General features: G+C 47.4%; 1 protein-coding gene across 13 annotated transcripts in view; it reads left to right on the forward strand.

Moving 5' to 3' along the window:
- The window catches only part of CHD2 (chromodomain helicase DNA binding protein 2), a 74028-nt gene extending 50315 nt beyond the window's left edge, over window positions 1-23713 (forward strand). For 10 of the 13 annotated variants that reach the window (XM_025208959.1, XM_025208958.1, XM_025208955.1 and 7 more), the window contains 16 exons: window positions 994-1086; window positions 1658-1831; window positions 2829-3004; window positions 5788-5829; window positions 7799-7938; window positions 8463-8601; window positions 8744-8894; window positions 9736-9858; window positions 10438-10566; window positions 11258-11398; window positions 13440-13574; window positions 15160-15338; window positions 17267-17366; window positions 17594-17810; window positions 18403-18652; window positions 19677-23713. In XM_025208959.1, the coding sequence (XP_025064744.1) occupies window positions 994-1086; window positions 1658-1831; window positions 2829-3004; window positions 5788-5829; window positions 7799-7938; window positions 8463-8601; window positions 8744-8894; window positions 9736-9858; window positions 10438-10566; window positions 11258-11398; window positions 13440-13574; window positions 15160-15338; window positions 17267-17366; window positions 17594-17810; window positions 18403-18652; window positions 19677-20010 (2523 nt within the window). In that variant the 3' untranslated portion in view covers window positions 20011-23713. The remainder of the gene's footprint in view (window positions 1-993; window positions 1087-1657; window positions 1832-2828; window positions 3005-5787; window positions 5830-7798; window positions 7939-8462; window positions 8602-8743; window positions 8895-9735; window positions 9859-10437; window positions 10567-11257; window positions 11399-13439; window positions 13575-15159; window positions 15339-17266; window positions 17367-17593; window positions 17811-18402; window positions 18653-19676) is intronic. The other 3 variants (XM_025208956.1, XM_006027692.3, XM_006027691.3) reach the window with 2 other exon arrangements.
- Window positions 23714-24016: the final 303 nt, after the last annotated feature.

The raw sequence follows: 24016 nt of genomic DNA on the forward strand, positions 1-24016 counted from the left end.
GGCTCCTCCCCGAGGTGAAGCTAGGCAGGGATGGGGGCTGGCGCAGGCTCCGCCAGCTCTGGGGAAGTGCTCCACTCCTCGGCCCTCATGCAGGGGAGCGGAGCACTTCCCCAGAGCCGGTGGAGCCCGCGCCAGCCCCTGGCCCTTGGCCTCAGCCTCTCGGCTGCCGCCCCAGCCCCAGCTTCCAGCCCCCAGCCTCTCAGCCCCAACCTGCGACCTCCAGCCCCCTTCAAAAAGTGTCCCACACCGGACTGAGGCGGTGCGCTCATGGACTGCTACCTTCTAGAGGGAACATTGGTGGGGTGCGGTATTTGGGAGCAAGATGGGCAGGGGGAGGAGACCCTGGGATCTTGGGGTGGTGACAGCACAGGGCCAGGGCAGAGCTGCAATCCACTGCCCACATGCCCCTGAGATGGACGATGGTTTCAGGAGCAGGGGCATGCAGGGAGCGGGTCCGGACTGGGGCAGAGCCGTGATCTACTCCCTGCGTGTCTCTGCCTATGGAGCCCATACCCATCGCAGGGGCGTGCAGGCAATGGATTGCAGCTCTGCCCTGGGACTCAGCCCTGTGCTGTCACTACCCCACAACCCCATCTTGTGATCCTGGCCTTGCCCACCCATCCCACTCCCAAACACTTCTCCCTGCCTGCCCACGGCCCCATAGGGAGTTTTGGTGAACTATTACAGGGGGAAGTGAGGGACTGGGTTGCTTATCTGGCCCACAACAGCGCAGCAAAATTCCCTATGTGGCTCATGAACCCAAATAATTGCCCTCTTTATACTCCTGTACTACCTAAGAGGTTTTAATCGCTGACCTCAGTCATAACACCCTTTAAGTATCTACAAATGACTAGCTGGTTTCCCAAACCTCCTCTATTTTGTTCATAGCCATGTGAGGCATATTTAGCCATCATACCCCCCCAGTATAGCCGTGAAACCTCCCATTCCTTTCCATCTCACTCTGGTTTTACACTGTTCTTGTCTGCCTGTTAGGAAATGGATATCGATGAGATTCTGCGCCTGGCTGAAACACGAGAGAACGAAGTGTCCACGAGCGCCACGGATGAGCTCCTGTCCCAATTCAAGGTATAGAACAGATAGGCTTCTTAAGGGCAGGAGAATGAGAGGGACTGTGTCTCCCTAGCAGTGGGTGAGTTGAGGGTTTATGAGCAACCCTTGCCAAATTCAACATCAGTGAAGTTCACTGAGAAGGGACTGATCGGACCAATACTGGCCCGGCCCCACATTGACTTCCCATGGGAAGGCTCTAACCAATCTCCTGGCAGGCTCTACAGGAGCAAATAGAAACTTTCTTTACCCAGCAAGGGTCTGATGAGTTTGATGCATGGGAAAAACTAGAGATATGTTTATAAGTGATCTTGGGGAAGGGAAAATACACGAGTTACTTATCTTTGGGAACTAAGAGGCTAACCTGACAGAAGCTGAGGCTGAAGCCTCAATATTACTTATAAATTTCATGTTCCTACTGATAGTTGGAAGAGAAGGCAAAAATAGGAACAGAAAGACTTTGGTTTTAAAGTAATTACTTAAGCCTTGGCAAAGTTCCTCGAGAGAAAACTTGAGATGGGACCAACAAATCTCTGGTAAGATTGCCAGTGGGTGCTTCCAACCCTAAGGGTGTGACTTTGCTTACAAGGTGGCCAACTTTGCAACCATGGAGGAGGAAGAGACTGAGCTGGATGAGAAGTCCCAGAGGGACTGGGATGACATCATTCCTGAGGAGCAGAGGAAGAAAGTTGAGGAGGAGGAACGACAGAAAGAGCTGGAGGAAATCTACATGTTACCCAGAATCCGGAGCTCTACCAAAAAGGTACAGCGTGTACGGGGGGGAGCTGGGAGAGACTATCACAGGAGGCAAAAAGTAGGGAGAAGGCATTCTGGTGTGAATCGTTTTCTGGATCTGAGACCATCCCTGTCAAAGGGCATTTGAGACAAAGTGGAAATCAGATGGTAGGTCTGTTGTGTGGCGTATGCGTTAGACCTTGGGTCTGTGGTACAACCTTTGGATCCATGATGAAGTAGTAATGTGTCCAATTCATCTTGTGCTTTACAGAAAAAAAATATACAAGCTGTGGAATCCATCTAGATTTTAACACAAGGCCAAATAAGCTGTTTGGCGGAGGCTAGATATGAGATTATTTTTGAGGTTTAAATGGGACAAATTGCTGAAAGGGAACTGCTCCTTCTTTTCCACTTAGGTTTGTGGGTGTTTGCAAGGCCAGCTGAGCCCCTCCTTCCATCTCCACTGGGCACTTCACTTTGGTAGTCTTCATAGAAATAAAGGAATTGGCAGAGCCAGCAATTGTTAGGTCATTTCTGCCATGTGTGGTTGTTTGACAGTGGGCTATCAAGTACTCTGAACAGCACTGTTATTGGCAACCTTACCTATTTCCAGGATGTTTGTTTTCCATCTCCTCACTGAGCTTCACAGCTCACCACGGTTTCCAGAAAAGAGAGCACCCTTTCCAAGTTAGGTGTTTAAGTAGGAAACTCCATTAGTACAGGGAACTTGTGTTTCATTCCCATGCTTTAGATAAGGTGCATAGGAAGCGTTGACTTCAAACCTGTAAAAGCAGGTTGATTCAGTGCTTGGGGACTTTGGGTTTCTAGAAACTGGGAAAGTGGAGATCATCGCTGGCACCTTGGTGTATATGAGTTTGACTTCGGGACCTTCATTGTTATCACAGAAGTGTTTGGAATTAGCCTGGCCCAAAGAGTTGCATGCTGGTTGCCTTGCAAAAAAAAAAAGGAATGAGATAGCAAAGTAGTTCCTATTACCATAGTATTGCCCTCTTGCCACGTTTCAGGCTCAGACAAATGACAGTGAGTCAGATGCTGAAACAAAGAGGAGGCTTCAGAGGTCTTCTGGGTCGGAGAGTGAGACCGATGACACTGATGATGAAAAAAGGCCAAAGCGCAGAGGCCGTCCCCGGAGCGTGAGGAAGGATACCGTGGAAGGATTCACCGACGCTGAAATCAGGAGGTCAGTGCTGTGTGCAGGAGATGGGGAGAAGAGCGAGTTTGTGTAGATACAGACATGACCATGGTTATGTCTCTCCCTCCTGAGCAAAGCACTTGCAAGTGTTGAATCACTTAGTTGGACTGGAGCCACCATCTTCTGAAAATCTCTCTTCTCAGGTGTCCTCTATACTTTGGGGGAGCAAACATTTATTCTGGGATCAATCCATTCTAGGTGGTGGCACTGCATGTGTCTCTGTGCCTTTAGAAGGCTGTTGTTTTTTTAATGCAGGAATTGTGAGGAGGAGGACTCCTGTTTCCCTGGCTCCTGTCATTTTTGAATGTCCATGCTCTTGGGCTTGCCTCCAGCTGATGGCCTTTGAAACAAGCTTGATAGTCATTAGTCAGGCTCCAGCAAGATACCTACCTGTAATTCTCCAAAAACACTCCTAAAATTGCCAGCCTCCAAGTGGGTATGCCTAATTCAGCATTTAGGCAAGGGTGCATGTGGGAAGCTTGAACTGCCACTTGACTCAGACCAAGATCTCTGGTCTTGACACTGTTGCTAAAGCAATGTTCCTGACCACCAAATTCACCTCAAAGAAGAAACGTTTCCTTTCAGTTTTAATTTAAATAAAAGGCAAACTGATATGTGCAGTCAAGAATAGTAACCCAAGAATAACTGGTGTGATAGTGAGGTATCCTCCACCCTCAACATATTACATGTATCAGTTTGGCTGGCGCACAGAATCCCAAGACACCTTTTTCATAGATTTCATAGACATTAGGGTTGGAAGGGACCTCGTAAGACCATGGGGTCCAGCCCCCTGCCCAAGGGGCAGCAAGTCAGCTGGGGTCAAGGGATCCCATTTGTACTTCCAAGCTGGAACTACCTCTAACCTCTTAAGCCTTTCCAAAGGATCTTTATTGGAAGGCAGTGTCCAAAGGCCCGGCCAGAGAGGGACAAGAGGCTTTCTTGAGTTTTCACCAACTTAGAATCACAGAATCATAGAAAATTAGGGTTGGAAGGGACCTCAGGAGGTCACCTCTAGTCCAACCCTCTGCTCAAAGCAGGACCATCCCCAGCTGGATCATCCCAGCCAGAGCTTTGTTTAGCCAGGCCTTAAATACCCGCAAGGATGGAGATGCCACCACCTCTCTGTGTAACCTGTTCTAGTGCTTGATCACCCTCCTAGTGAGAAAGTTTTTCCTAATGTCTAATCAAAATTTCCCTTGTTGCAGCTTGAGCCTATTGGGCACCTAAACGCATGCCAGACATCTGCTCCCATGAGCTTTAGTTCAAGTAGCCTTTTTGAAGCGTGGGACACTGAATACACATGACACTGTGGGTGTTTTAATTAGATTGACTCTCAGAGCCACTCTTAATTAAAATTCCCCCAGTCTCTCCACCCCAGGGCACATGTATAGATGCCCTCTGCTCCTTGTTCTGTCATGTGCCACCACTGAGAACAGTCCAGCTCCATCCTCTTTTGAACCCCCCTGCAGGGAGTTGAAAGCTGCTATTAAATCCCCTCTCTGTCTTCTCATCTCCAGACTAAATAAGTCCAGTTCCCTGAGCCTCTCTTCATAAGTCATGTGCCCTAGACCCCGCACCATTTTCATTGCCCTCCACTGGACTCTCTCCAATTTGTCCACATCTTTTCTGTAGTCAGGAGCCCCAAACTGGACACAAGACTCCAGATTTGGCCTCACCAGTGCTGAATAGAGGGGAATCATTCCTTCCCTTGATCTGCTGGCAACTCTCCTACTAATGCAGCCCAATATGCCGTTAGCCTTCTTGTCAACAACGGCACACTGCTGGCTTGTATCCAGCTTATTGTCCACTGTAACCTCAGGTCCTTTTCTGCTTAGCCAGTTGGTCCCAAGCCTGTAGCTTCATCCCAAGGCTTGGTCCCAAGCCTGCAACTTCCTTGGATCTTTGAGCTGCTGGATTTTACATCTGCGATAACTAGCTTGTTGCAGTGACTATAAACCATTCCTGAAATTCTATGGAGGGATGAATGTGTGGATTATAATAGTTAGAGGTTCACTCTTTAGAAGGCAGAGAAAGCTGAGTGAGCAGGAATTTTGGGGGTGGATTTTTTTTGAAGCCGTTACTCCTTTTTAATTTATTTTTTAATCGGTCGCTGAAGTCATTGGGACTACTCAGAGAGGAAGTATTCTTCAGTCTGGGGTACAGTTGGTAAACTCTAGATCTGTAGCTGTGCGTGCGCCATGTGACTGTAAAAGAGTCCCCTCCCTGCCTTACAAAAATAAAAATCATTTCAGGCTTGTCTGGCTGCTAATGAACAAGACTGGTTGCTAGATGGCTCCACATTTGGCTCTTTTTTTTCAGTGATTTTCTATGTTTACAGCATAAGCTTTGAAATTACTAATGACATTTATTTAACACCACTTTTCTCCATGGAAAATAAACTTAATAATTACTAGCACAGTGTGAGCCAAGACAGTTCTTTTTAACTAAAATTATGACTGTCCTTTTTTTTCACTATGACAAATGCCCAGCATTAATAGTAACCCTCTGTCCTCCTCCAGCTCCTTCTAGCCAAGGATTACAAAGCTCTGTGCCATCATTAATGAATTAAACCTTGCAAAACAGCTCTGTGAGATGCTTAGGCAGTGGAAGACTAGACAAAAGGATGTGGGAGCTCATGAAACACCTCAATGTTTCAAATGCATTTAACATTTAGGACCCCTTTTATGAATCCTAGAGAATCAAAGACTCATGGAGAAGTAGGGCTGGATATTACATTGATTCTGTTTTGAGATTTGGGTTTTTTTGTTTAGGTTTATCAAGGCTTATAAGAAGTTTGGGCTTCCTCTTGAAAGGTAAGTGTCAAACTGATTCCGCTCTTAAGAAAAGTTATCTGGGCTAATGCATTTATAAATGTGATGTTATTGAGGGAGGTGAGCAGGAGACTTTTAAATCTGGTGACATGAGAATCTCCATGCATTGCTCGGTCCATGGATGTCTCCAAGGTAGTAGATAGGCCCAGGGCTGCTTGGACGGAGCAAAACCTCACTGGGTCGTTGTAGATTCATAGATGTTAGGGTCGGAAGGGACCTCAAAAGATCATCGAGTCTGACCCCCTGCATAGGCAGGAAAGAGGGCCGGGGCTAGATGACCCCAGCCAGATGCCTATCTATTCAGGGATAATAGAGTAGGAGTTCTGTATTGGAGGCACAGAAACACAGTCTGCCTGATCTGGCATCTGTAGTCACTGGAGAAGCTTTCAGTGAAGATCTGTAAGTCATCTACAGTAACATCATGCTCTACTGTACTATAGGGGAAATGTCCTTTTGTCCCCAGTGGCCATCACCTTAAGCTCTGAGATGTCAGGATCCCTTACACCTTGTCATTATTACCCTTGTCGTTTTATCCTAGCTAGTTTCAGCTCTGTTGTGGGAGACAGAGTGTTTGGGAGCAGGGAGCATTTATCTTGAGTTCAGATAGTGCAGGGAAAGTCTAGAGCAACAGAGGATAGTCAACGACTGAGTCTCCAGATGCGTCCAGGAGTTTTCTCTATGCTTTAACAATGGGAAAGTCCACTGTTGTCCAGAGGACTGAATTGTTCAGACAACCCACAGGCAGTTTAAGTGGAGTTGGCTGCATTACGTTTAGAGCATGATAAACTAATGGCTTAATATACAATTAATGGGAAGCTCTGCAGCTGCTGGTTACATGCAGTAGGCTACATGCAGGATGTACCTGCCCTGTTGAACAACTGTAGTGGATTTGGTGTGAACTTGTTTACAGTCAGGCATACTCAGAGATGCCTCATTCTGCGTATTTCTTTGGGAGTGGGAATGTTGCATTGTGTTGTGGGATGCTGGGTCCTTCCTGTATATGGCTCTGTGGAAGGTGGCATCATATCCCATCTTCTGCATCCTTCCTGCAATCTGGTATCTTAATCCAGCACAGTGGATGTGGAGGGTGCTGATGCATGCATCTTGCTAAACAGCTTTACCCTGGTCCAGCCCACAATTAAGCAATAACTTGCTTCTTGTTTCATCTGTTCTGAACTTTGAAACACTAAGGCAGCAGCTCCATGGGGTGTCTTGAGATCCTTTCAAGGGTGCTGTGGGGTGCCACACAATGTTAGCACTGTTAGGTGGGCACACGTGATTAATGAGATCAACCCAGAATTTTCAAACAGGAATCCATAGTGTTAAAAACATTCTGACTTGTTGTCTGAGTTCTTTGCAACAGAAGAGTTGTGCTATTACTTTTCTGTAGTCAAAAAAGAGTGAAAACTAAGAGATGGCATTTTCAAAGGGTGGCTCGAGTCTATTGAGGGGTGTCTTGCATCTAGAAAGCTTGAGAAACATGACACTAAGGCTTAATATGGCCTTTCAACTAAGCAGTATTACTCCAGGATTTAACCCTTGTTAAAGATGAACATAGGAATTTCAGTGCATTGGACAAAAAAGGGTGAGAAACTTGGGAGTCGTAGCATGAAAAGCTAATTCACAGATGCCCTTGACACTGGGAGAGATGTTTTGGCTCTCAGTTAAGGGCAGCTAATGTAAAAAGAAAAAAAAAAGTGGACTAAAAATAAATGTTTTCCCAAGTATAATAGAAACCGGTCAGTTTTATCTGGAAAGCATCATGCCTGAATCCTGAAAAATAGACTGTGTGCAATGTGATGGATTATTAAAAGCTCAGAGAGAAATTCTTCATGCAGGGGAGGTTATACCATGTACAGTTAGCAAGGAGGCTCGGAGTTATATAGTCTGAGCACTGTTAGCAGCCAGAGTTTGAGCCTGAAGCCTTTGGTCCTTTTTTTCCCTTTCTCAGGCTGGAGTGCATTGCCCGGGATGCTGAGCTGGTGGACAAGTCTGTAGCCGATCTGAAACGTTTGGGGGAGCTTATTCACAACAGCTGCGTGTCAGCGATGCAAGAATATGAGGAGCAGCTGAAAGAAAATCCCGGTGAGGGTGAGTGAAAGCACTGCATGCTGGTTCCACTGACGTCTTTGTGTCGATCCACGGTGCTACTGGGGGAAGCATCCCTGTTCTAGATGAGATGGTGGGTCAGATTAGTAACAATGCGGGCAGTGGTCTTGTCACTGAAGAATAAGCGCTAGCTTAAATTTTGCTGCTTCTCTCACCTGTAGAAAGCTAATCCAGTTCTGAATCCCTGCGTCTTTCAGATGGTGGTTATAATGAGAGAAATAAGTCATCAGCTTATTTCAGGTTGGCGCATGAAGCCAAGCATAAAACCAGGGCATATTTAACTGCTTTCTGGGCTGGAATCAACCCAAACCATGCATCCTTCATTAGATCTGTGCTTTCAATTACCACCCAGAAACATTCCAGTGCTGCCATGGCACTGGGCCAAAGTCTTGTACATACTTCTACAGATTAGGTCCGGGAGGACTTAAAAGCCCATCATTGCATCTGAAATTTTTCCAGTCTGTTCATTAATGTTTTACATTGAAATCTTTGTTGCTTCTGAGCAGGGAAAGGGCCTGGGAAAAGGAGGGGCCCAACCATCAAGATTTCTGGAGTCCAAGTCAACGTCAAATCCATCATCCAGCACGAAGAGGAGTTTGAAATGCTGTACAAATCCATTCCCACAGACCTTGAGGAAAGGAAGAAGTGAGTGTGGACAGTTGGGTGCACAGATGGGGGGTGGTTGAGTTTTGCGATGGCCAAAAGATAGCTCGGGAATATGGTTTTACTTTACACCACAGCCTTGAATGAGCCCCTCACCTGCGTCTTGTGTTTGAACTGCCCTCAGATATTGCCTGACCTGTCGTGTCAAAGCTGCCCATTTTGATGTTGACTGGGGAGTGGAGGAGGATTCTCGCTTGTTAGTTGGAATTTATGAACACGGCTATGGAAACTGGGAGCTAATTAAAACGGACCCAGAACTGAAGTTAGCTGATAAGGTAGGTCTCGGGATGCTGCTTGCTATGGTTCCTTGACAAGTTCAAGGAGAACACATTTGCTTTGCTTCAGAAGCAGATGTTCTCAGAACTGCTTCAGAAAAACAATTTGAGGAAAACTGTGACCTCTGTGGAATGCTGCATCGTGCCTGGTGGAAACCAGAAACCAGAGTTATGTTACTTGATTGGCAATGAATTTGCTCTGAACCACACCATATAAACCACATCGTAACGACGTGTGAGGAAAGCAGTGACAATGGTATTTGTGGCAAACTGCACAGTATTACGAAGTCTGGCCCTAGTGATTGTTTCCTTGCGCATCTAATGAGTATAAAGAGTTCTTCTCAGTATAATGACAGTGGTTCAGGCTCTGGGGTCAACTTTTGACTTCAGGTGATGCCGCTGCTAGTGGATACAGACGTGCAGGAGCAGAGATCAGATTAAGTCATGATGTGACTGAGTTCCCTCATGCAATGCAAAGAAAAGCAATTTAAAACTGAAATGAATGCCACAGATACAATTGTGGGAGTTCAGCGGGGTTAAAGAAATACTCCTCTAATTCTGACTCGCATCAAGCTGGAGAGGGCCTCCTGTAACCCATAATGGAGGGTCCTAGCAGACTGTGTTCACACATACCCTTTCACCTCAGTAACAGTCGAGGTGCGGTAGCCCTTCACATCTCGAGAGTGCTTTGTGCTGAGCGCTGTTTGTGCCTGGGAGCCAGGCTAAAGTAGCTTCCCTGAGGCTCCTCTGCTTTTCTGGATGGGAGGAAGGGCATTAGTAGTGTGTACCTGTTCCCTTCACGGTTTGATAGGTTCATATTGGTGTTTTGTTTTATCAAAAGATCCTACCTGTTGAGACAGATAAGAAACCTCAGGGAAAGCAGCTCCAGACCCGAGTCGACTATCTGCTGAAACTGCTGAAGAAAGATCTGGAGAAGAAAGAAAACACGAAAGATGGGGAAGAGGTGAGAGTGCGGCCAAGCGTCCCCACGAGCATTTGGCCATTGTGTAGAAGGAAACAACACGACCCAAATGTCCAACTCATCAAATAGTTTGTATGAGGGGTTCATGGATGTGTCTGAACTCTGATCACTTCATCATACTAAAACGAGATTAAGGAGGGGGTATTAGTGGATAAGACACAGAGAACCCAATATGGCCCTACACTAACTTTACAGGCCTGTCACTTTTTTTCTTACCTATAAGTGAGGGCTTTTGATGTGTGACTCACTGGAAGACCCCCTAATAGTAGCAGGCCTTAAGTCTTTCTCAGTCCCATCAGTAGCATTTTAGTGTCAACAGTCTGTTCGTTCGCCGTAGGTTTTTTTGCACTCAGGATAGCTCCCTCAGGCCTCTGATGCATTTTCTCTTTCTAGCCCACATAAGAGCCGCTGGCCGATAGTGGGTTCTCACAGCCCATTAGTGGTGCTCTTTGCCCTTGGCTGCCACCTTCCATTGCCCAGAGCATCTGAAGGAAAAGTGGCGTTTCTCTTTCCAGGAAGCCGGCTGAAGCTGTTTCCTAACTGGGTTCTCTCTTTACGTAGAGCAAACTAAAGAAGAGGAAACCACGTGTAAAGAAAGAGAATAAAGCTCCTAAAGTCAAAGATGAGCATGGGAATGAACTGTCCTCGCCTCGGCACTCGGACAACCCATCAGAAGAGGGTGAAGTCAAGGTGGGTGAATCCAAGCTGAAGTGGTTTTTCCGAGTATTTCTTGAGCTACATTGGTGCTGCAGAAGATAGGCTTGAACAGCACCGAGAGCAAATGCTTCCAGTGACCACCAGAAAACCTAGTGTTAAACTTCCATAGGAGATTAGCAGATCTGCCCAAGCAGTGGGCTTAATCACTTGTGCATGGAGGAGGTAATAAAGCTTTGATATAGATCAAGGCTTCTGACTCTGTAAAGGAGAGAATTCTTTCCGTATCAGGAAGCTTACCATTAGCAAAAGCAAAGTTTATCAAGATTGTGTTGTTCCATGAAAGGGAGTCTGTGTGTGCATGGCTTGGCATGCAGTTTGAAGGTTTGCTCGTGCTTCTGATCATTTGCTACGTTAAGAGCTATCTGATGTGTACTCCTGACAGGTAAATTGGATTATGGAGCAGTATATTTGTTTGTATTTCGCCAGCCCACTACAGGTTGAGGTTGATTTAATTCATATCCTTAAGAGGGAAAGTTTATAGGGGATTAGGCAGATTACTGCACTGGCCTTACTGTCAGATTAAAAGGAGCAAGGAAAAACTGAGTGAGCTGGAAGACTTAGCTGCTGTTCAAGAACACGTGCTTCATAGAAGCAAGGGTATGTGAGGTGAGGGACTCGGGGTTTGTGAGCAATAGTTCAATCTGTGCTGTAACTGATTTTCCAGGAGGATGGTTTGGAAAAGAGCCCAGTGAAAAAGAAACAGAAGAAGAAAGAGAACAAAGAGAACAAGGAGAAACAGACAACCACTAAAAAGGAGAAGGAAGGCGACAAAGAGAAAAAAAAGACAAAGGATAAGAAAGAGAAGGTACTGACTGTGTTTCATGTGGAGCCTTTAGATCCAGGTGTTCCAGGCCTTAAATCATGTTCAGGATTTATTTTCAAATCCCAGGTCTGTTGTTGCGTATTGATTTTTGTAGAGCTATGTAATTGAGAGAGGGATGAAATCGCAAAGGATAATATTCAGGAGAGGGCTTATTCCCCCTTCAAGCCCCCGGAAGTTCATGGAGAGGTTTAGCTGGAGAAGGAGGAAGAACGTTTCTGCACAGAAGAATGGGAAAGTGTGACATATTTTCAGAGTTTGAAAGTGAAAGAGAGGGAGGAATCCCCAAGGCTAGGGATAGACATTACACACAAACCGGTTTAAGTGATCGCAAACTGATTTAAACCTGTAACAGAACAGATGCTCAGCGCACATAAACCGGTTTGAAAATGTCTGAAACCGGTCTGAGATGAACCTGGTTGAATGTAGTATCAGACTTAACTGATTTGGCTCAAACCAGTTTATGCAACGTGTGTCCCAGACCCCTATGGAAAACGGAAGAATAGCTGAAATTTGAACAGAGCAAGACAAGCCGGGAGCCTGAGGGTGTTGGACTTTGGTCCTGGGCTTGGCAGGTCCCTGTGCAATCTCCTCTAAGTAAAATCTACCCAGAATAATCCAAGACCCACAGACACCACGATGTGATGTCATGTCTGCTCCCAGATCCACTGACTCTGATTCTCTCAGCACGAGTGTCAGGCTTGGGACAAAGTGTGGCTAAAACGCTACTTGAATTTCTGGTCACTTGCCCTGGGCAGGAGGATGCCATTAGACAAGGATGCCTAATGATTTCTAGAAGCACCTGCTCATGGAGTAGATGTGTACTGAATACTCAGTCCATCCTGAAATTGAGGTCATAAGTCAAAGCTTAAATCTTTTGGAAAATACTGGTGTAAAGTTCATTTTCCAGTGAGGTGCAGCCTGACCTCAAAGCTAACACTGAGGACCAGGAGCTGTGAAATAGTCATGCTGATGGCTCTTAAAAGATTTTGTGTGTAACCTCGGGCACTTAAGTCAAAATTTTCAGTAGTGGCCAGTGATCTTGAATACCCAGTTTCAGAGCAATTGAGCTTTATTTCCAGTGGTTCTGAGGACACGCAGCTCCAACTGACTTCAAATGGAGCTGCAAGCCCTTCTAAATCTCCCGTTGTGCTGAAACCCGACCCTTCGTAGGGGCACACATTCCACGTCTCCAATGTACTCTGTCCGCAGGTCCTCACAGATGAGTTCACTCGTATCCAGATTACACAAGGGTGACATAAAATTTAATTTCTTCACTTGTGAAAACACCCTGAGATCTTCAGATGGAATGAGAAATAACAGTGCTGGGGTGATGTTACAGTTGTAATATCCGGGAAAAATCTGAGGGGGAAGGTTTTTTTGCGGCTGCTGTCTTATTGGACCAACTGTAGCGTTAGGAGGGACATAGACAGGCTTTGGGGTACCATTGTGTACTGGCATGCATAAGTCCCAGAAGTTTCTCTCTCCCAGCTATACAGTTGGTCCCATAAATACAGTTGCTATCAATGCCCAGGCGTTGATGGCTCAGTGGTACAGCTTTTGCCTGCCATGTGGCAGACCTGGGTTCGTTTCCTGGCCAGGGCACCAGAGGATTGAGTTGTTTGCAAAAGGGAATCCCCACTGGGGATTTTTTGACCATAAATTCCTGGAAGATCGATTCAGGCACAACATTAGGGAAAACTTCTTCATAGTTAGGGCGTCTAGATTGGAATAAGCTCCCTCCAAAGGTGGTGCAATCACCTACCCTGAAAATCTTCAAAAAGAGACTGGACAGTCACCTTGCTGGGGTCACCTGACCCCCAGTTGTTTTTCCTACTTAGTGCAGGGGGGCTGGACCTGATGATCTTCCGAGGTCCCTTCTGGCCTTGCAATCTATGAAAAGATAACCTGCAAAAACCCTTGCCAAATAGCAGTGCATCATTTATGACCTGTTTTCAATAAGACAGGCAGGCAAGGAGAATAGTTACCGGGACCACTCAAAATCAAGAGTTTTGTTCTCTTATAGGCCAAAAGCAGTGATGCAAAATCTGGAAGTAAAGGGACGAGATCTCAGGGTCCTGTGCACATTACTGCAGGAAGTGAACCCATCCCCATTGGCGAAGATGAGGATGATGATCTGGACCAAGAAACATTCAGCATAGTGAGTATTTTCTTTTGGGGACCAGAGCTGCAGAGGGAAAACTAGGATGTGCCGTCACTCAATTATCACTTTCAGTTACTCTCTGGGGCTTTATTAATCTAAGTGCCAAGGTGCCACAATATAGTTACCAATTGTTACCCTAACGTGGACTCCTCTCTGCATGGGCAGCCTTTGAGGGTTTTGTAGACTTAATGCTTTCCATTCTAGAGGGAAACATACTCTCTGTATTGTTTAGCAGCAGTTCCATCCAGCTAATTTGAGAGCATTGTGAATAAGCTCCCAAAGGACTCCAAACAGACCTTCACCTGGGGTGGAGATGGCTGATCTCACATGGGCCCTGCCGTGGAGGAATGCTGAAGACTCCAAATAGGGACCTGGGTGCTTCCATCCTCCCAGAAAACAATCACAATGTTGAAATAAAGCAGGAGAGATTTGAGTTACCTCCCTTCTAAATTCTGCCCCATGTAGTCGCACTGGTAATGCCTGCTACGTCCCTCCATCCAAAACAACGTAAAATGGAGGCTTAGAAGGGGCAGTGCAGCACCCTGACCAGCTGCAGCACCCTCTTCATCCGTACTAAAGGTTTACATTTCCCATGGCTCCTTTGACAGTCATCAGCCAAAGGTTGTGACTCTGTAGCTGTGTGTGGTGGGCCGTTTCCTTCAGTAACCAAGGAGTTAACAGGTTATTCCTGTGCTGGCGGCATAGAGAAGGGCGGGTTTTAAGAAGCACCTTTTATGGCCTGGAGGAGCTGCAGTGGCTCATTGAGCCAGGTCGACTGCCAGTGCGTTCCAGACTGTAAAGGAAAACTCAGCAATGCAGAGGGTGCTGCAGCAGCACATTTGCCTGGCATAGGTGACTGCAATACCAGACCCAAAGACAGTCTGTTACATTAGACTTTTATCTGCTTGCCTTACATAATTAAAGGGATATGAGCTTGAAATCTGGATGCCTGTGAAGATGACTTTATTGGTTTCAAGTACTACATTTGCCCCAGCTGTCCCTTGGTTTTTGTGATTTTTCTGGTCCCTCTCTTAATTTTTCATGCACTTCTCTCCTTTGTTATAACCAAGACCCACAGTCAGCATGCAAGTTACTTACCGACTACGTGCAAAGTGTGGTCACACGCAGAAAGTAAAAAATAATGATGGTTTCCTTTCTCCTCTTCCAGTTTTGTTAAAGTAATAAGTAAAACTCTCCTAATTGGCTAAAGCAGTTTTAAATTGAATGCCCCTTGAATCAGTGCCTTTAATTTAGTGCAGGCATGCTCCAACTCTTCCCTGCTTGTCCATGTGAGCCATAGGATAGTAGGCTCAGTGCATGTTCAGTATCTGCAGAGCAAATTATTGGCCTCCAGAAGGGAATTGGGTAAGTAGATGGTTGTGAGGAGACTGTCATCTCTGCCTCATTACATCATAAAGTGTCTTACAGATGACCATTTCTGTAGTGTACATCTCCTTATTTTAAAGACAGAGAAAGCTAAGAGGCAGTATGAATGAATTTCTGCAGCCATAATGAGCCTAAGATGTGTTAGCAAAACCAGTAAAAAAATTAACAAAGTTCTGCTCTGTCTTGCCTCTCCAAGTGCAAAGAGAGGATGAGGCCAGTGAAGAAGGCATTGAAGCAACTGGATAAGCCAGATAAGGGATTGATGGTGCAGGAACAGCTGGAGCACACCCGCAACTGCCTCCTGAAAATTGGGGATCGCATCTCAGAGTGCCTTAAAGCGTATAATGACCAGGATCACATTAAGCTGTGGAGAAGGTAACACGCCCTTTGGGTTTCTTTGGTGAGTTTGTGAATATGGAAATAAAAGGAGCGTGCAGAGGATGCTGGATTTTACAGTCCTGGAGGCAAAGGAAGTCCAGATTGTGTGGCATTCCCAGACTTTCTCACCAGCTTGTTCTAGAGTTACCCACTGAGAAATGGGGGGCTGAGACTCCACAGGTCTGAGATGATGGCTTTATCTATACCCAGGTCAGCAGTGTTTTTGGCCAAAGTACCAAAAACACCCCAGCCTCAACCCACGCCTCGACTTGGTGCGCCAAAGGTAGATGGTGGGGGAGCTGCAAGGGGCCCAATCCTTGTTGCTGGGGACAAGTGCACATGCACCTTGGGACACATGGCAGGGAAGGGGCCTGGGGCAGCACAACCTTGGTTCCTCCCCCACCGTCTGACTGGAGGCACATGCGAAGCTGCCGATGCCACAGAGCCCAGCCAGGGCACCAGAGCCTGGCGCAGCTGTTTGCAGACTGTCTACCACAGCTAGCCCAGGGTCTGGGTAGCTGTAGCAGATATCTGGGAGGCTTCAAACAGCTGCACCAGGGCCTGGAGCCCTGACTCCATGACAGTGGCAGTCGTATGGTCACTTTGGGGCACCTGGTGTGGGAGAGTTCAGGGTGCACCCCAAGCCGTGCGTGCAGCCATCATGGCCCCAGAACCCAACGGGGGCTGTGGAGCCCCGTCCAGCTGTTTGCAGCCTCCCGGCTGCAGCTGGCTTGGGCTCTGGGCAGCTGCTGCCTGCCACAGAGCCCAGGCTGCTTGCAGCAGGGCTCGTAGCCTCCTGGCCACCCGCCGCAAACAGCCTGGGCTCCATGGGCCGGGACTCCGTTGCTAACCCCTGACCCATACCCTTATGTGTAAGAGGTACTAATATCAGTCTAAGTCACTTCCTTATCCGCTTGAGCTAAATTGAAACAAACCACTCTTAAGCTAGATGTGCCTACTATATCTTCTAATTAAAACAGATGCAGATTGGTGGGTACACAAACCTGGGGGTACTCCGGTCTGAGGAACTGGCTTGAAACTCCTAACTCCTTCTGTCTAGGCTCGCCACTCAGATATAATCTTGAAATACCATTATATAAAAACCAGAAAGGTGACAGCTACTGTCCCACCTGAGTGGAGTAGGCAAAATAGTTTAATAACATCAGTGAAGGAAAGGATATTGGATTTTAAATCTCCCATGAGGTTGAATTAGAAGCACAGCTAGAGGGCACTTTCCCTTTTAAAGTGGGTGGGTGGGTGGATGGATTAGTCTTGACAGTTCCCCTTCCAAGATGAAAGGGATTTTTCCCCAGTCTTTGTGCCCATATTTATTAATTCCTTTGGTCTGTTGTTAAGGTTCACCATCTCAGGAGAGACCAGACCAAAGATTATTGATGGAAAAGCTGGAAGACTTTCTTGGAGGAGAGATAAATCTGTGGCTAACCTGCTGCAGTGGGACTCTGGAGTCCTGGGTCCAGTCCTTAGCTTAGTTTATAAGCCATATGAAGCTCTGGCATTCAATTTTAGTGAATTGGTGCCTCATATGTGAAGGGTGAATAAATCCCAGTGCGTCACGTCTCCCATCCTTTGTCTGTCTTGTACATTTAGACTATGAGATCTTTGGGGCAGGGAATGTCTTAGTTTAGTGCCCAGCACTCTGGGGTCATGATCTCAGGAGGGGCCTTCAGGCTCTTTTACTATAAATAACATTTGAAGAAGATTGTTTGCACCATTAGGATGTATATAATGCACTCTCTCCTTTGTGCAGTGTAATTTAATAACAAAAAAACAGCCGTTTCAGTATGTGCAGGTAAAACTAGTGTGAAGGATGCGAGCTCTGTGTTTTGTACCTCTGTTCTAATGAGGAAGACAGAAGTTATGCTGCTATTTCATAATTAACAGAAAAAATCTTCGTGTCCCTTCAGGAACCTGTGGATCTTTGTGTCCAAGTTCACAGAATTTGATGCCAGAAAACTGCACAGGCTCTACAAGATGGCTCACAAGAAAAGGTCCCAGGAGGAGGAGGTAAGATCTGAAGCGTGCCTCCTCATTGAGGGAGGGGTTTATCCTGGGTAGAGCGCTCTCTCCTCACTGGAAGTCTCTCCTGCCTCAGTCCTTGTTAACATTATTGGTGCTGTTTGAGGAGAGCAGTTGCTCACAGCCTGCCCGAGGCATTTGGCTGGCAGTTAAAGTGGAGAGCGGTGTTTCTGTGCCTTCTGTCATGCTGCAAATCTCTCCCTTGACTTCTCCAGGAGCAGAAGAAGAAGGAGGATATGTCTGGAGCCAAAAAGCCATTTCGCCCAGAACCGTCAGGCTCCAGCCATGACTCTGTGATGTCTCAGTCTCACATGCCTCACAACCTGCACTCTCAGAAACTCCACCTGCCTCCCTCCCACCCTCAGCAGCAGATGCATGGCCACCAGCGGGATAACTACAGCCACCCCAACAAGAGACACTTCAGTAACACAGGTGAGTCTGATACCAGGGCATGAAAGAGAGGTGCTCCCGGCTCCACTGTTCATCCCCAGCCCAGGTCTTCTCCCAGCGGTAAATCCTCTGGGGCTTTTATCCAGTCAAGTTGGAAGTGTCCCAGTCTCCCTAAGGAGATGACAAAAGAAAGTATCAACCAGATGTTAGCCATATAAGTTACCCAGGTACTACAGGAATGAGGACAATATAGGAAAATATAGGAAAATAGAATTAGGACATTTTCCCTTGTATGTGAATTATATTGGTCCCAGTTAATTTCGTTTTGTTGCCACAAGACCCTTTTTAAAGAATCCTCTTCCCTTCTGGTATTTTTTTAGCTATTACTAGTTTGCTAAGCATCCCTGGGTGTAAGCCTCAGGAGAGCCCTGTAAGACCCACAAAGCTACACTGAAATCTTGAATGAGACAGGCAGAAACCACTGCTCCAAGTAGGGGGTGAACTAACACTGAAGCATCTTACTGAGGCTTGTGGCCTGAGTCATGTTTTGGCCTGCACTTGAAGGGAGGGTGGGGTACAACCATCAGGCCCGTGCCTGAATGAAACCATCAGGCCCATACTTTCTAAATTGCAGATCGAGGCGACTGGCAGAGAGATCGAAAGTTTAACTATGGTGGTAACAGCAACCAGGTCTGGGGTGGAGATCGGCATCACCAATACGAACAGCATTGGTACAAGGATCACCACTATGGGGATCGCCGGTCTCGCGGCGACCCGCACCGAAGCTCTGGGAACTACCGACCAAATAACCTCTCCCGCAAGAGGCCGTATGAGCCGTACAATAGTGAGCGAGACCACAGAGGACACAGAGATTATTACGACAGGTAACTAATTAATCTGGATCATCACAAACAGGCTGGAAGGAGCTGGTAACCAGTCACCAAGCTGCTGGTTTCTCTATGTCCTGGCTGCCACAAGGGGGAGCCAAGAAGCTCAGTGACCTACCTGGGTTTCTTGGCGTGGAGTTCAGTCCGAGTGCAAGCCCTGATGCTTAATTGAGCTTTTCTTTCTTTTTCTGGCTTGCTTGGTTACGCTGGGCTGGACATCATTTCTGCCTTGGCATCTGGACTGTAGTTGTCTTCTCCCCCTGCCCCCCTTTGTTAATCTCTAAATAAGAGAGTGCTGATCCCTTGTTAGCTCTTAGTTTGCTTGTGCTCCTGACCAGGAATTGTCAAACACTGTTGGAAGCTGACTGGGTAACTTTTTAAATGACTTCCTTCAGTTTCTCCTTTTCTCTGGTCATCCCAGCCATGTCCAGCTTTCATCTGGCTTCACCCTGAAAATCCTTCCCTTCCTGTCCCAAGGTTAGTTTCTTTCCCCCTGCACACAGAGGTAATGAAGTCCCGTGGACCTTATGGCGAGGGAAGGGGATGTAATCTCTAAATCGAGCAGTGACAGTCTACCTGATTTGTATCCAGCAGTTTCTGCTGGATACAGTCAGCTTCCTGAATGTGCTCCAATGCACTTTGCACGGGGTAGTTGTGGGCTGTTACGAACAGCTGCTGCCTTCCAGCCTAGCTAGCAGTGGGTGAGGTAACGGTGTGCAATTAGGATTTGCTTAACGTGCAAATGAGTTGGATAAATAAGCGCAGAGGATGCATTTGCTTTTCCCGTTGTTTACGAGTAGCCTCCCATGGCACTATTTCTGCCGTTTCTGGGCTGCTTACATTCCCTCAGGAAAAGGTGCTTTGTCCAGTGTGCCTGCAGAGCACACCTCCAGGGCTATGTAAGTCACCAAAGTGTCATCCAGATGCCAAAACTAGCCCAAACGTGGAGTCCTTCAGGATGGGAGGAACTGTACGAATGCCTGCTGCCGAGCTGACTTTCCTGTTTGTGATTTCTGTCTAGACACCATCACGACTCCAAGCGGCGACGATCCGATGAGTTCAGGCCCCAGAATTACCACCAGCAGGATTTCCGGAGGATGTCAGATCACAGGCCACCCATGGGATACCATGGCCAGGGACCTTCGGACCATTACCGGTCCTTCCACATAGACAAATCGGGAGATTACAAACAGCCGCTTCCTCTTCCTCACCCCCAAGTCTCAGACCCTCGCTCGCCCCCATCTCAGAAATCCCCTCACGATTCCAAGTCGCCCCTCGATCACCGGTCGCCCCTGGACAGGTCATTAGAACAGAAAAACAATCCAGATTATAACTGGAACATGCGGAAAACATAAAGCGATCGGGAGGAAGTGAGCGCGTCTGAAATGTTTGGTCTGATGCAAGAGCAGCTGGTTTCTCAAACCGGTAACCGGAGACTCTGAACATGCTGCTATCATCCTGTTGGGCGACAGAGGATTTGAGGGAGCAGGCAGGGGGGCTCTCCCCAGCTCTTAGTTCTGGTCTGGATTCCTTGTTGACTTCCCCCTTCTCCAGCTGAGCTTTGGAACCAGATCTGTTGCCCTTCTTTGCTGGGAGGTGCAGGTATCATCCTTTGCTTTAGAGTTTTGTTTTCCAAATCGGACAGACTCTTGTGAGTATTTCACAGCTGCAGAGCTTTCCCCACAACCAAGTATGTGGATCGATGCTGCTGAGGACTCTGCGGATGATTCTGTGCTTGATGTTACATGACGGATGCTGCTGTGGGGTGGAGAGAAGCCAGTCAGGCTGAGGTTCAGATGTAATCGTGGTCGGGGTGGGAAAGATTTGGGGAGAGACAAAAGGTTCCTCCTAACTGAACTGGTTCGCAGGCCTTGGAGAGGAAGCTGGGAGTAGGAGGGGGGGGGGCCTGAGGCCTCTCCAGGGTGACTGGAAAGGTAGGAGCAGGGAGGTGCTGGTGACAATCCATTGCTTTCCTGCCCACGTTATCATTTCTCTTGTCATTATCCATTTCAAAGAGGGTGGCTCTGCTTTGCTGTCATCATGCCTTCCTACAGCACAGATGGGGGTGGAAGACATTAGCTTTAGTGGCAGGAATGGGAAATCTCAGATCCACTGGAGGTGTGGAGCAGGTGAAGGTCAGACTCCCTCTGTGAACTCTCAGTTCACTCTTCGCCCCAGTGGGAAGGGAAGTGGGGGTGAGGGGGCGAAGAGGGTTAGTGACAGTATTTCCCAACGGATGGGCTTAGGAATCCATAACAAAACCCCTCTTTTCTCACTTAACACTGACAGTCGGGATGTTTCAGATGCTCATGTGGGGCATGTTTTGGCTAGAAGCTGCATGGTCCCAGGGCAGAGGAATGGTTCTGGGTGTCAGGAATCCTAGCTTTTCTCCTCTCTGGCACTGACCTGCTGTAGCCACTGGGGAAAACCATTCCAGCTTTGCACCTCAGAATGGATCACACCTCTTCCAGTGATCTGAGATTGAGAAACTGTGCAGTGTGCTGGCAGAGGGCACCCACGGGTGTCCCCGGGGGAGGGCAGAGCTGAATCTGAATGCAGGTGGCTGCCCAGAGTTTTCCACAGAGTAATCTGTGTTTGCACAAAGCAGCGGGCTGGTCACCTCTGCCAAAGTCCCAGCAATCTGCAGTAATGCTTGAGAAGCTGGAAGTGGCTGTGTTGAATGAACCCGTGTGTTACAGTGGGACCTTGCACAAAAGCTCAGCACTTATATTTTGGGTGAGCAACAGAGCAAGGAGGAAGGCAGAGGGGTCCCAGACTCTGCTTTCAACCCTTGGTGCTCCAGGTCACAAATTTGTAATGGGGTGAGGGAGAAGGATGGTTCCTGGTCCAGCACTGCTGCACTTCTCAAAGTATTAGGAAAACACTGTGTGGTGTAGGGGGAATAGCCAGCTGCAGGGACTTGCTTCAACACTCCTATTAAGCCAAAGGAGGGCAAAGCGGAGACGCCTGGCCAAGCACAGCCAGGGGTTCTTCTGCAAAGCAGCTGACATCTCCAGCAAGGAGTCGAGGCCCCTCCAGGTGACATGCAAGGGTCTGACTGGACCCCGGCAGCCAGGCCATTGAGTGCTGCCTGTCTCTATATTAAGGATGAAGCTGGCTGCAAATTGCTCTTCTTGAGGCAGGCCCAGTGTAGACCACTGGCTGCTGGAAGGGTGCCAATGTGATCCTTATTTGGGCAAAATCATGGCATTTTCTTGAAAGGTGGGTGTCAAGGGCATGCCTCGCTGCTTTGCAGGCGGTTGAGGACAAGGTGTTAGTTTTCCTGTTAGCCACTTGGAAATTGCACACAGATGAACACTAATAATTCCCAAATTTCCTGTCTACTTGGCACCGAGCGAGTTAAGTGCTCTGAAACGCCTGTGATCATAGTGCATTGCATATATACTGAGCTGTCTGGGTTCACTGGGCGCCTGCGTCCCGGTAGACCGTAACAGAGTCACTGCGATTTGCTGCAAATTGGGAACAATGAAGGGATGGCGAGTCCCCACGACCAGCATAGGGCACGTCTGGGCCTCTGAATCCGGCTTTTCGGTCCTGTTCATTTAACCCCTTCAGTGCCAAGGGACAATGGGGGGCATCATGGGACGACAGGACCAGGCTCCATTAGGTTGTGCATCCTGTCAGTCTCTGGCAGCTTGGCACCCTTTTCTTTAATTTCCTTTTCTTTGTAAGCTTCCCGCAAACCTAAACGGTTTTGCTGGCTGGTGGGGAACCAGCTGCTGCTTCCTTCGGGGCAGTCCCGGTAGTGTTAAGTTGCTGTGGTACAGAGGGGAGAAGGGGGTGGGACAGGACTGAGCAGTCCTCCCACGTTTCCAATAAGCTGTGACAGCCAAGCATTTACATGCTGGCATTTGCAGAGGGGTCCTTGCTTTTCAGAGAAAGGAGCTGGCTCATCATGTAGATGCGGAAGGCAGCTCTTCACTGGGCGGGGTGGAGAAAGATTTACCCTTCATTCGCACTCATCAAATGTTGCTATCCTAACCAATGTTTGTGCCATAAAGTTGTAGCAAAAGGCAGTACCAGCCGGACCAGTGTTAAGGTTGCTGCAAAGCAGATGTCCCCCGCAAGAGAGGGATTTTCGGTGTCCGACTAGAGGGCTTCGGCCCTGGCTAGTTCCAATCAGTATGAAATTGTTTTGATTTTTCTTTTTAAAACAAAAAAGAAGCAAAATGCAAAGTTGAAACTTTATCCAGGTCCTTCTGAGAGTGACACTCAGAAATCACGATTGCCTGATGCCGAACTATGGATTCTTTTTAGTTCTGTCGTGGCAGGTGTGTCTTGGCTGGCTTTGGTTTTACAGAAGCTGGAGAAAATAAACACTAGAGAAATAATCGCCCTCCCACGTGCGCCCTAAAACAGGGACTGCAAAATCAACGATTCAGGAATAGTCAGTTGAATGTCAATAGGGTTGGGAGGAGACAGGCCCACATCCATCAATGTCAGTGTGATGCTTTTGTCAACATCTGGTGCAGCTGTTCTTACCAAACCAGCTACGGGATCGGCTGTAGCCTCATAGCAGGAAAAAAAGTAGTAGCTTCTTGTGTGGCTTTATTCTTTTTTAAAGACATTCTCAGCCTGACCCTGTTCGATATGGTGTAGAGCTCGAGTCCGTTGCAAATTCATGCTAGACAATGGAAATCCCACAGACCAAAACCTGGTGTCAGCAGGTCTTGTTGGTACAGTACAACTTAAATGGATATTTAACAGCTCTTGGAGACCATTGAAAGGGTCCACACAAAAGTCCTAAGTCTACTTGCATCCATTTCCTCCCTGGCTCCCCGCTCCCGCAGGGGAGAGAAGGACTCTCTTACTGTAAAATTGTGGGACTTTTAAACCTGTTGACTTAAAAAAAACAAAACAAAACACAGTAATTAATATTAATTTATATTTGTGAAAAAAAATGCCACTGTCCTAGTGATTTCTGATGTAAATATGTTGTTTATATAGTATGTATTAAATTTTCCTACATTGTAAAACTGCTGTACTTTTGATTCTTGTATATTAAAAAGTGTTACTGAGATTTTCAGAACCTCGCCAGCTCCTTGCATCTGGTGTGTGTAATCCATAACGCGACACGGCTGTCAGCTCCTGGGATCGCTCCAGCCCCAGCTCTGGGATGCGTGTCTCTGGGCGAAACTCACACCCTTGCAGGTGTCTGGACAAGGCCGTTGCCAACACAAGGCTGGAAATTTGTGGGGGGAAGGAGTAGAAAGGAGTTTTTAACTCCTTCAGCCCATGTCCATACTAGGAAGCGGCAGCTAATAACAGGTATTAAAACCCTGGCTCTGGTCTGTGCAGTTGGTATACCATTGGCATTTTCCACTAGCGGGCACTGCCTTT

Source organism: Alligator sinensis, unplaced genomic scaffold (assembly GCF_000455745.1).
Source record: "Alligator sinensis unplaced genomic scaffold, ASM45574v1 scaffold857_2, whole genome shotgun sequence".
Lineage (NCBI taxonomy): Eukaryota > Metazoa > Chordata > Crocodylia > Alligatoridae > Alligator > Alligator sinensis.